This window comes from Dermochelys coriacea, chromosome 5 (genome assembly GCF_009764565.3).
Source record: "Dermochelys coriacea isolate rDerCor1 chromosome 5, rDerCor1.pri.v4, whole genome shotgun sequence".
NCBI lineage: Eukaryota > Metazoa > Chordata > Testudines > Dermochelyidae > Dermochelys > Dermochelys coriacea.
The window spans coordinates 136,641,594-136,654,612 of NC_050072.1; the positions used below are offsets into that span (position 1 = coordinate 136,641,594).

Here is a 13,019-nt window from a genome sequence, read left to right on the forward strand (position 1 = left end):
TACATAATCCATGTGCCACGCAGAGCTCTTTTTCTGCAGAAAATCCATTCTGCTGGAAAGGTGCTGCCATTATGCCTTTCGCCCACCATGGGCCGCTGTGGTGCCAGACCAGAGAGCAGCCACTCCCGGGCTAGCCCCAGCTGCAGATAGGGAAGAGAAGAGACTGCCTTCCTCACAGTGCCTCACCCTGCCTGTGGGGCCAGGTCAGAAGGCATGGCATTTGTGGGGGACAGACAGTGTGGAGCTGTTTGGAGAGCCACAGACTGGGATTCAGAAGGGCTAGTGGTGGGGATAGACTGGGGTGGGAGCTGAATGGGAGTGGGGGTGCAGGGACACATGGGGATGGGGCAAGGGGGGATTTGGGGGTGCATGGACACATGGGGTTGGGGGGAGGAGGGGTGCCTGAGTGGGGGTGCAAGGACACGTGGGGATGGGAGGGTTCAGGGTCACATGGGGACAGGGGCAGATGTACCTGACTGAATGGGAGAAGCTGGGGTCAGCCAGGGTCTGCATGGGGAGGCTCCCTAACATCCCTCCCTGCCCCCCAAAATAACCTGTTCCATACTTCTCCCACCCACACCCAAGAACCTTCCAGGCTCACTCCCAGGCTCCTTCCTGGCAATTACTTCCCTGTCCCTCGGCTCCTCTATTACCCCTGACTCCCGCAAGCCTTTACATTGCTTCTAAGGGCTGCAGGAAATGAATTTAGATGAATCCAGGCCCGAGGAGGGCATTTATTTCCTAACCATGACTTGGCTGTGACTGGTGCAGTGCTATAGCACTATTAGAACTCGTGTACACCCAGTGCTTTACCTACTCAAAGCACTCTGTAAACCTCAGTTACATAAAGCCCCACACTGCCCAGGGAGGTGAGCAGGGGAGTATTGGCCCCATCTGACAAGCGGGGAACCCAAAGATTAAATGAATTATTACTCAGAGTTCTGTATTAATATGCCTCATAAGGAATCTATTTGTAAAAAAAACATTTCCTCAATCTTTTTTGTTGCCTGTATTGTCACAGAAATAGTTGCTGACATGTATTTTGAAATAAATTACCAAAATAATTGAAACTGGTGTGATTATATTGGGTTATTTTGACAAATAAAATATGCAAATTTTTTACAGAATTTTAAAGTATTGTGCGCTGAATTTTCAATTTTTTGGTGCAGAATCCCCCTAGGAGTATTCTGTGTAAATGCAATGTATTATTACACTGCCATGAGAACAGCAGACTAGCCGGAGACAAAATCCAGTCCATTTGTTTAAAAACCTCAACAGATTGAACACACACACACAGAGTAATATACAGAAATCTGCATGGAACAGAGAGCAGCAAGTCATAAGTCAGTGCTTTTCAGCACAGCAGTCCTTAGTCTCATTTAGAGTTACCCTAATTCAGTAACTTTTTAAATTGAAGTAGACTCATGTCATAAAGGACACAAAATGGTTAGACTGTGCTGGTAAACCACGTTAAGAGCAAAATATACGGCTCCACTTTATTGCTGTTTATTCAGGGCAGACATTTATATGGTAAATCTTTTCCCAGGTACTTCCTCTTAGCCAGTCTGTCTAGGGAGCTATATGTTAATTTCCTCCATGGGTAAGCTCACTAGAAATTAGGTCCATTCTCAGGTCCCAACAGGCTCCACTGGGTAATCTTCCAGTGCAGCATGTGAGGCTGTCGCCACGCAACCATCCATCAGCGCGTGCCTACAGCACTACACCGATCAGTGAGAAGTGCTGTCATCACACGTAACTCTGTTAACTTCAATTGGGGCGCCCAGATAGAACTGGGAACAGAATTTGGCCTTCTACCCCTAAATACAACTAACAACAGCCCTGATCCATTCAAAGGATTGGGCCAAACTTGTCAGTCTTCAGAGCTTGACTTGTCGGCGTGTCCTTTCCCCATTAAAGCGGGGCTGGAAGCAGTGTCTGTGAAAGGGCAGCAGCCCAGGAAAGCGAAGGGCTCTGCTCATCCAGTTCATGGCAGCTGCAGCCCAGGCTTCCCAGCACTAACCCTGCCAACTACGGCTTAACAAAGTACATGGAAATGCCAAACTCCCCAGCACTAGAGCTCACTACCTCTGAGTATCACTGGAGACCCTGTTTGGTTAAGGCCAGATTCTGCCACTCTTGCCCTGCACAGCATCTTACTCTGGGCCAGAAGCCGATTGTCTTACTCACACTGAGTAGCGCTTTACTCCACCGCCAGCCCCAATGACTGAGTGGAACTGCTGGTGGAAGCCGGTACCTCTCAGCAGGAGAAAGCGGGAAGAGAATCAGGTTCTCCCCTAGCAAGCACCAGCCCCTTCTGATTCAAGCAGGTGCTTTCCTAATTCAAGTGAAATTTCTCCTGACTTGTTTATTTCCTTGAGGTGTATTTACATAGATTCTCGGTCAATGTGCCCACCAGAGAGCAGGAGGGGAAATACGCACCAGCTACATTCACAGCCGATGGGAATTACTGACAAGCACACCGCAGGGGAGCGCCAGCACCATGGTCTATGGGGAGCATGGAACAATGCACGCAAGCAGGCATGTAGGCAGACTCACCCAGGTCGTTGTTGTTCATCATGGCGTTAGATGCACGAAGCCGGGGACCTTGCTGTGTAAAGTGATACCCGAACTTCAAAAGGGAGCTATTTTTTTCTAACATGTTTGCAATCTCCATTTCCACCTTGTTGCCCAGTGGCTGGCTCTTTATTAAAAGATAATGGAAAAGCAGGTTACAACTGAGGGATGCCCTGTTATTTTGGTCTTTGATCCCGACTGCCTCCTGCTGACTCTACAGTACATCTCATCAGTACCAGCAAACACTGCACAGGGCCTCCCCCACCACTGCCCAACCTTCTGGAGACAGCAGACTCAGCAGAGATGGGAGTGAGCTACTGAATCTGGGTCCATCGCTCACCTTGGCACGCCCAGAGATCTCCAGTGTTTGGATCCTGGGCTTTCCAGACATTTGTTTTATTGCTGTAAAAAAGTCCCAACCTGCTTTCTTCAGAAAAAAGCTAGGGGCCTAATTCTCCGCAGAATTCTCCAAAAGTCTCTCCGCAGAGGATTATAAATGATGGCACAAGAGCACTGGATGAAGCCTGCAGGATTTTGTTTCCATTTATGGAGGGTCCAGTCCATCCAGTGCTCCATGCAAACGGGCAGCTTGCAAGATCAGGCCCTAAATCATCTTGTCATTTGTTGGCTGACTATTACTGAATCATCAGAGAAACCTTGTATAGTTTGATTGTGTACACAAGGCCCAAAACCACAGGCAGTCAGCAGGGTATGGACCCAGAACCTTCAGCACAGTGCTCTATCGCTCGGCCTAAGGGAGTTACTCCATTAGCTGGCAGTAATCCTCTATGTGGGCTAGCCACTTGTCAAGCCCACTACACATACTTCTCCCTATCCCCCCCACACCAAATTTTTTTTTTTAGAGTGATTGTCCAGAAAACATCAGGTGAACCAAACCCCACATTTTCTGATACAAGGCCTCCCAACAAAACCTTTTTTATTCAATCTAAGAGGTCAAGTTGGGATTTGTTTTACCTGGTTGTCAATTTTGAGCTCGATCAGTGAAGTATTGTGCTGGAGCGCTTCGATCAGAGCCAGGATCCCGGACCCAGAAATGAAGTTGGATTCCACATTCAAGCTCTTCAATACACCATTGGCTTTTAACATTTCTGCCAGTGCCTGCAGTCACAAAGGGGAGAGTGTTAGTACGGAATAATAAATAATACGAAGAATGGCCCAGTGCACTAGCCTGGAACTCTGGAGACCTGAGTTCAAGCCCCTGCTTCTCCACAGACTGCCTGTGATACCTTGGGTAAGTCACTTAGTCTCTCCGTGCCTCAGTTTCCCATCTCTGGCATTTTTCATACAATATAAAGGTACAAAAAAGGGCATCACAATTTTTCCCACAATTTTTCAGGTTGCTTTGAACAATTGCTCTCGCAAGAAAACAATTCCACTAACAACCGTCCCCCAGCAATTAGCCTGTCATCACACAGCATGGTATGGTACTTACATAGGCTATGGGGTCATTGCTTCTTGTTCCTACTATGCTTAACTTCTTTACATAGGAATTATTCTTCAGTGCTTCAGCATATGCTTTTAAAGTTGGTATGGGAATATTCTGTGAAAAGAGGGCCCGGAAAGGTGCATTAGTCAGTCATCCTTATCCAGATTCCTGGTACACTCCTTTAAAAAATATTTTATAAAGGAGCATGCACTATGTGTATGAAATACAAGCAGCTTTCTTTACAGTGGAAATGACACAACTGGATTATTTAGGAGGAGACAGAAAGCTAAACCTAGATCGTACGGTAGTGCTTGTATTCCAGCAATGGTCAGCATGACCCAAGCAGCACTCCACTCTGATCCCAGCGCTGCCACTCACTCACTGCCTGGATTTGGACAAGTCACCTCACCGCATTTTGGGTTCCCCACTTATCAGATGGGGCCAGTTCTCACCTGCTCACCTCCCTGGGCAGTATGGGGCTTTATGTAGCTAAGGTTTACAGAGTGCTTTGAGTAGGTAAAGCACTGGGTGTACACTAGTTCTAATAGTGCTATAGCACTGCACCAGCCACAGCCAAGTCATGGCTGGGAAATAATTGCCCTCCTCAGGCCTGGATCTAGCGAGCGGGCCTGCATGGCACTTACGCCTGCAAGGATCCACTTGCAGGATCACAGCCTGACCCTGATAGATAAGCAGCTCATCCTCAACTCTCAGAATCAGGCCCACTCTTCTCTCTCCCTCTGTCACTGGTAACTTTTGGGGGAGAACTAGGAGAGTTTGACAAACATCTGTGTGCATGTTCTGAGCTCTCACAAGCCAAGAGTATTTCTTTCCTGTTCAATACTTTACAAACTCTTTTCAGACTCTGATAACTTCCAAGTGACTCTAAAATTTCAAACTGACCATTTCCATAGTCCTCAATGAGGAGTGCTTCCCTGGGATCAGCTGGTGTGATATGGCTTTAACACCACTACCCGTAAGCCCATCTGTGAATAGTGCAGTCGTGTATCTCTGGCCCATGTTTCAAAAGTGGCACGCCAAATCTTTAGTCCAACTAGAGACACCTCGAGGTTTTCACAGGTGCTGAGCCCCTGCTACCTGTGAGTCAGGCTCCTTTCCAAGGGTCTCAAGTTGCACCCCCAAGTCACAAGTCACTTTTGAAAATGCAGTACTTTATGGAAAGTTGCAACTGGCTGGATGTGCACCGGTTCCAGGGTTTTAAGGACTGTGCGCATGCAGTTAATGGCACCAGCATTGCTAACTGCACACACAGGAACCTCATCTGCATGTATCTGAATACAATACACTCAAACACACACAGAGGGCGTAGGCAAGCGAGGAAGGGCGCAGAAGCCATTATCATTCAGCTGACTTGTATGTATTTGGTACTGTGTGCGCATTCAAAAGGTGACCTGCAAAGCTGTGCATATGCCCTGAGTTGCTTCTTTATGGGAGGTCTGTGGAAAAAAGAAACAGCTGGTAGGGAAGAGGGTAGTTCTGCTTGTTTTAACTTGAGTATTTGGTTTTACCCTCCACGGTAGGACTGGACTAGAAAACAGTAACGGGTGCTTTCCCAGCCCCCAAACGAAAACAGCAACAAAAGCATGTTGCCCACAACAGGAGTTAAAGAGAAGTTAACAGAAACCAAGTTTTTAACAGCCTGACTAGAACTCCTTACCCTCTCCTTTAGCAAGTTTAATGGAAACAGAAGAGTGTACAAGCACATATGCTTGTCCTTTGCATGTCACCTTTAACTAGAAAAGTCCAGAGGAAACCCTAGATTTTAATAAGCCAGGTCAGGTGGAATGGTGGTTTCTCACAGCAGCTTTAACTTCACGGCCATGCACAGATACCTATACGAGCTCATTCATTACAAGCCATGCCACGCTGTTCAGTGCCACACAGCCTTTGGCAGATAATACAGTATCATTAGCACAAGAGGGCAATGCGAAACACTGTCTTTTGTGTAATTAAATTACCAGCCTTAGTGTTACATCCGTGTAATTTTTCTGCAAGGGTTTCACTAAGAAATTCCTGCAGTGAAGCAGCTAACATTGACCTAGGGACTCAGTGTGTATTATTTTGAAAGATCCTTGCTCTGCCAGTCTTGCAATGTGTTTGTACATGACATCTAGCCACATGCACAATTAGGGTTCCCTGTAAATACAATGCAAACCCAAAGCACTTTTTTCTGACTGTAGGTAGGCTCTAATGACATACTGTGAAACCCCCTCAAAAACATCCTAAAACTAGCCAAGGCCAGATTTCGATGCCTAAGTTCTATTGAGCGGTGCCTTATTCTGCAAGCAGCCCTGTTGATTTCTACATAAGCAAGGAGTTCAGAATCTAGCCCTAACCATAACTTGTCCTTTTGCCAATAATGGCCAACACAGCCTGCTGTGGCAATAACCTATTCTCCTACATAGCACAGTGTGCTTGGCCTTTGTCCTCTAGATAGCACACATCCTGTCTCACTGTGAAGTGTTAATTGTAATAGGAAGGGGAGGCTGAATACCCTAATATTATTAAGGTTGACTTCCTCAAGTTTAGGGTCATTGTTCTTTACTCGTTCCAGAGTTTCTTCTACATCTGTTGAATTGGGTTCTTCATCGGGAACTGGTTTATACTGCGTGGGCTTAATCACACCTGCAATTAAAAAGCAACATGAAAAAAATCAGATGGGGTGGAAAGACACTTTCTTTAGGCCACTCTCAGTTTTGGGCTGTTTTTTTCCTATCATAAAAAGGACATGAGAAAAGGAGGAATCAACGGGTTGATGAAGGTTCTAACTGAAGATATAAGGTCACTTAAAAAGAAAAGGAGTACCCGTGGCACCTTAGAGACTAACAAATTTATTAGAGCATAAGCTTTCGTGAGCTACAGCTCACTTCATCGGATGAAGTGAGCTGTAGCTCACGAAAGCTTATGCTCTAATAAATTTGTTAGTCTCTAAGGTGCCACGGGTACTCCTTTTCTTTTTGCGAATACAGACTAACACGGCTGCTACTCTGAAAGGTCACTTAAGTAACCTTCATCTGTCTTGTCTATTTAGACTGTAAATTTGTCAAGGCAGGGACTATCTCTTACAATATATGTACTAGCAAAAGCAAGGAGGAGTCCATGTGGCACCTTAGAGATTAACAAATTTATTTGGGCATAAGTTTTCATGGGCTAAAATTCACTTAATCAGATGCATGGAGTGGAAAATACAGCGGCAGGTATAAATACACAGCACATGAAAAGATGGGAGTTGCATTACCAAGTGGGGGTCAGTGCTAATGAGCCAGTTCAATTAACGTGGAAGTGGGCTATTCGCAACAGTTGACAAGAAGGGGTGAATATCAAAGGCAGGAGGGAAATCACTTTTGTAGTGCTAATGAGGCCAATGTAATCAAGGTGGCCCATTTCATACAGTTGACAAGAAGAGGTGAGTATCAGCTGGGGAAAATTAGTTTTTGTAGTGACCCAGCCACTCCCAGTCTTTATTTAGGCCTAATTTAATGGTGTCCAGTTTGAAAATTAATTCCAGTTCTGCAGTTTCTTGTTGGAGTCTGGTTTTGAAGTTTTTTTGTTGAAGAACTGCGACTTTTAAGTCTGTTATTGAGTGTCCAGGGAGACTGAAGTGTTCTCCTACTGGTTTTTGAATGTTACCATTCTTGATGTCTGATTTGCATCCATTTATTCTTTTGCGTAGAGACTGTCTCTGGTTTGGTCAATGCACATGACAGAGAGGCATTGCTGGCACATGATGGCAAGGGACCCCCATTGCTAAAAGCTACTACAGCCCCTCTGTATCTGGAGGCAGTAACAACTCATATCCTCTGAGAATTGGCACAGACGACACCCTACAACACACACTCACCAGTGGGTTAAATACGTACAGTGCCTAGCACAAAGGGGTCCTGATCTCAGTTGGATCTTGGCTGTAACATAAGGAGGAGGTTACTTACTTGTATAGTAACTGGAGTTCTTTGAGAAGTTCTCTCTCTACGGGTGCTTCACTTTAGGTGTGCATGCACCTGTGCACTTTCAATAAGAGATTTGTGGTAGCAGTGTGCGGGGTCCGTGCCTACGCTCTATATATCCTAGTGCCCCAATCTGAGGGCATATGGGAAGGACAGCCCCTCCGCTGCTCCAGTTCCTTCTCACCCATGAAACCTGGCCAGAAGCAAGGACTCCAAAGTAGAGGGGAAGAAGGACAGAGAGCGGAGCACTCAGAGAGAGAACATCTCAAAGAACTCCAATAATTGCATGTGACAATCAGGGTCCTGACACCCCAAGGGGAGAACAGGGTCTGAACCCCAAAGAATAAGATGTTGAATCAACTGATTTTATGCAACTATAAAAGTGTATCAAGTAAATAGTCTTTTATGAAATTGTCTGAACTTGATGATCACTATGAGACTTGTACACAGACTGGGGTTCTGTATATAGAATTTACTATTCTCTATACATATAATTTATGTATATAGAATAGTATGCCTCACAGCAGGGAGTGGATCCTCCCTAGCTAGCTGTTCACATGAAACTTAGGCCTTGTCTACACTACAGAGTTTTGTCGGTAAAAGTTATACCGCTTTAATTAAACCGCTGCTGCATGTCCACACTGTGCTCATTTTGTCGGCAAAGCACGTCCACACTTGCATCTCTTGCATTGCCACAGAGAGCAGTACACTGTGGGTAGCTATCCCATTGTGCAACTGGCTGCAGGGTACTTTGGGAGGGGTTTGCAATGCCACATGGGGCAGGTACAGTGTCACACGATGCAGATTTCTCAATCCCATCCTTCCATGGGCATCCAACTAGATTGCCAGCTGCTTTTCAACTGAAGTGTGTGGTGGAGAGAGGAGGGGATGAGTCTGTGACAGGGAGTGTGTGTGTGTGTGTGTGTGTGTGTGTGTGAGTGTGAGAGAGAGGTGACAGAAACGTGTGTGTGTGTGTGTGTTGGGGAAGTGTGTGAGAGATTGTGTGGGGGGGAAGAAATATGTGAGAGAGAGAGAGTGTATGTTGGGGAAGTGTGTGTGTTGAGGGACAGTGTGTCAGAAGGCTGTCTCTAAGTTCAGATAGCAGCCTGAGCAACCCGTCCTGGGGGAGAGGGACACCAGCCCCTGGCTCTGCATAGCACAGCCGTCTCTTCCCCCCATGGCAGCAGCCCTCTCTGCCTGCTTGCCGATTCCACATTAATGGTTCTGTGATTCCCTCCAAGTTCTCCCACAGCCTCCACTCTCACCGCTGAGGAATGTCAAAGCTTCCCGGAGCTTTGCAAGGGGAGGGGCGCTTGCAGGCATAGCTAGATACAGGGCAGCCGAGTTCAAAACAGTGAGCAGAGTGGTCACAGTGGGCATCGTGGGATACTGGGGGAGACCAGTTATGTTGACATAACGAATGGCAGCGTCTACACTGATGCTTTGTCACTTTAATTTTGCTGCAAAAAGCTCTATGCCTCTCATCAAGGTGGTTTTTTTTTGTCGGCAAAACAGCAGAGTTTTGCCACCAAAAGTAGTGTGTAAACCACACCTCCACTGTTTTGTCAGCAAAAGCTGCCTTTTGCCAACAGAATTGGGTAGTGTAGGCAAGACCTCGCTTCAGGTACCCACCCGTTGACTAGCCAAGGAAAGACAATGGTGGACCATTAGACTTCAGTTAACTTGAAATTAAAAAGAAAACCCCAGTCTTGGAAAACTAAGGCCTTGTCTACACTACAGTTTTGTCGGCAAAAGGCAGCTTTTGGCAGCAAAACAGTGGAGGTATGCACATTGCAATGCCACTTTTGGTGACAAAACTCTTCAGTTTTGGCGACAAAATAAAACCATCTCGACGAGAGACACAGGGCTTTTAGCAGCAAAGTGCCAGTGTAGACACCGTGCTTGATCTTATCGCTTTAATTGGTCTCCAGAGTGGTCAGGATGGGCATTGTGGGACACCTCCTGGTCAGCAGTTCGAACTCTGCTGTCCTGCAGCCATATAAACAACCATCCACCCCTCCCCATTTTAAAGCCCCACAAATTTTTAAAATTCCACTTCTTGTTTTGTCAGCATGGAGAGCTCATCGCATCTTCCCAGCTGACCACGGTGGCTCCACGCTGCAAACCAGGGTCCATCTCCCACTTGGACCAGTGCAGAGTTGTTGGACCGGCTCAGTATTTGGGGAGAAGAGGCTGTGCAGTTGAAGCTGCGCTCCATAGGAAGTTTGATGCCTACGGGCAGTTTTCTCAGGGCTTATGTGAAAAGGGAGACAATCAGGACACAGAGCAATGCCAAACAAAGATAAAGGAGCTGAGGCCGGCATACCAGGAAGCAAGGAAGGCAAACTGACGCTCTGGTGCTTTCCTGAAGGCCTTCTGCCTATTCTGTAAGGAGTTGGACGCTATCCTTGGCAATGACCCCACCTCCACTGCCAAGAGCCCCATGGATGCTTTGGCGGGGCTGGAGGTGGCAGAAAGTGGATCTAACTCAGATGATGAAGTCATGGACGAGGAGGTGGAGTTAGGGAATTATGTGGCTCCCACGGCGGGTTCGCTAGGTGGGCTGACTAGTCAAGAACTGTTCTCCATTCCGGAAAGGCCTAGCCAGCCCTGGCACTCCCACTCTGGTGAGCAAGAAGCAGGAGAGGAGACCCTTGGTAAGTGTTTTTTTGTTTTTTTTTTGAGTTGATGGTGCTCATGATGTTCAGTTTTCATTTGTTTTGTGTACTGCAGATGTAGGTGAAAGGATAGAAATGTACAAGGCTAGCTGTGTTTCTGTGTGCTGGATATTTTCCTGTGCATCTAAGCAGTGCAGTGGAACAGTGCGTTGATGCACACTGAGATTTCACAGGAATCCTCCAGAGAGATCTCTAGGAAACTTTCCTGGAGGTACTTGGTAGTCCTCTGCTGGAGGTTCCTTGGCAGAGCTGCTTTGTTCCTTCCTCCACTGAATGAAACTTTCCCGCGCCACTTGGCAATTACTTGTGCAAACCAAAGCTGCACACAGGTGAGCAGCATAGGGACCAGTTGGAAGCTGCAAGCATGCAGCAGTTGCAGCCTTGCTTCCTTGGTTACCCTCAGGAGTGAGATATCTGCTTCAATGACCCCCGTCCGGGGAAAAGCGTTGGAGTATTTACAATATTGTCCCTAGTCACTGCACCATGACCCTTTCATAAGCACCATTGCTGTTTACCCCAGGTAGAATGCCCCTCCCTCCTTGGGCTAATCTCACCGTGCCTGGCATATTCGCCGAGATATGTGCTTGCCAAGTGCAGTGAGAAAGTGCTTGGTATGTTACAAGGGCTGTGCTAAACTGCAATGATTCAATTTTGTGCATGAACTAACAATCATGCTTCTGTGTATTGTTTCTTGTGTTTCTGCAGATGTGGCCTTCAGGGGAGCCCCCTACACACCAGTAGAGCGCTTCTGCCAGATAAGAAAGTGGCTAAGATGGAGCAAGGAGGACATGTTTCAGGACGTCCTGCAATACTCTGATGCAGTAAAAAGGGAATGCAGGGAATGGAGAGAAATTGGACGGCAGGACAGAAAAGAAAATCAGGACTTTTTCTTGGATGCCACTAAGCAGATGATAAAAGTAATGGAGGAGCAAATAGAGATGCTTAAGTTTCTCATAACACTGCAGTCACAACAGATGCATGCCTTCCCTCCCCTACAGCACATTCAGAACTGTTTTCCATGCCCCCCTCAACTCCACCCATGCATTCCCTTATGCTTTCTGGAATTTCTCCATTTTCCATTCATTCCACCCCCTCAGACAGTTTTCAAAAATGATAGCTGGACCTATGCACAGCTCCGACAGTCTGCCCTTCCATGGTCCCTTCTTTTCCCACTGAGCGTTTGTGTGTGTGTGTGGATTGTTTGTTTAGTAAAAACAAAGAATCTGAAAAATAACTGCTCTTTATTTGTGTCCTACAAACTGGGATAGCAGGCAGCAGTAAGACATCACAAGCAGTTTAATCCTTTGCTTACTGAAATCCTAGACCATGAATCATCACAGGTGCTTCTTAAGAAAACTTGATTTAATGAAGCATTGCAGTTTGCAGCATAGAAATATACATTATTGGTTCTCATTCTCAAAGTGTTGTCTCAACGCTTCCTTGACTTGAATTGCCCCCCCGCCATGCCCCTTGAATAGCCCTGGTATCAGGCTGCTCAAAATCAGATGCCAGGCCCAGTGCATCAGCAGTCCACCCCTGAGCAAACCTTTCATCCTTAGCCTCACAAATAGTACGCAGCGTGCAATAGGCGGCAATAACCATGGGAATATTCTCCTCATTCAGATCTAACCTGCCAGAAAGGCATTGCCAACACGCCTTTAATCTGCCAAACACACATTCCACAGCCATCCTGCATGTATTGTTGAAGTGCTCCTTACTGCTATCCAGCTTTCCCATGTAAGGCGTCATGAGCCATGGGAGTAAGGGGTATGCTGGTCTCCCAGGACCACTATGGGCATTTCAACATCTCCCACTGGAATCTTCTAGTCTGGAAAGTCTGCACCTGCAGCTTTCTGTACAGGCTGGTGTTTCTGAAAATATGTGCATCATGCACCTTCCCAGACCATCCAGCATTTATGTCAGTCAACAGCTGCGGTGATCCACAAGCGCCTGCAATACCACAGAGAAATACCCCTTTCTATTGCTGTACTCCATTGCAAGGTGGTCTGGTGCCAAAATTGGGGTATGTGTGCGCCATCTATTGCCCCTCCGCATTTAGGGAAATCCATTTCTGAAAAGCCGTCCACGATTTCATGCACATTGCCAAGAGTCATGGTCCTTCGCAGCAGGATGTGATTAATGGCCCTGCACAGTTGTGTTAACAGCCCCAACAATCAGCGTCCCAACTTCAAACTGATTTGTGGCCGACCAGTAGCAGTCTGGAGTCACCAGCTTCCACACTGCAATCGCCACCCACTTCTCCACCGAGAGGGCAGCTCTCATTTGGTGTCCTTGTGCCACAGGGCTGGGGTGAGCTCCACACACAGTTCCAGAAAGGTGGCTTTCCACATCTGA

The 13,019-nt window shown here is 46.8% G+C and overlaps 2 protein-coding genes across 5 annotated transcripts in view; one reads left to right on the forward strand and one right to left on the reverse strand.

The window, feature by feature from the left end:
• The window catches only part of TSTD2 (thiosulfate sulfurtransferase like domain containing 2), a 40,233-nt gene extending 31,610 nt beyond the window's left edge, over positions 1-8,623 (forward strand). Inside the window, exon 9 of the mRNA XM_043515374.1 lies at positions 7,716-8,623. Coding sequence (XP_043371309.1) covers positions 7,716-7,846 — 131 coding nt within the window. The 3' untranslated portion in view covers positions 7,847-8,623. The remainder of the gene's footprint in view (positions 1-7,715) is intronic.
• The window catches only part of TMOD1 (tropomodulin 1), a 78,170-nt gene that overhangs the window by 2,401 nt on the left and 62,750 nt on the right, over positions 1-13,019 (reverse strand). For all 4 annotated transcript variants that reach the window (XM_038401523.2, XM_043515375.1, XM_043515376.1 and 1 more), the window contains exons 6-9: positions 6,537-6,667; positions 4,028-4,135; positions 3,550-3,693; positions 2,557-2,701 (exon numbers count right to left, since the gene is read on the reverse strand). In XM_038401523.2, the coding sequence (XP_038257451.1) occupies positions 2,557-2,701; positions 3,550-3,693; positions 4,028-4,135; positions 6,537-6,667 (528 nt within the window). The remainder of the gene's footprint in view (positions 1-2,556; positions 2,702-3,549; positions 3,694-4,027; positions 4,136-6,536; positions 6,668-13,019) is intronic.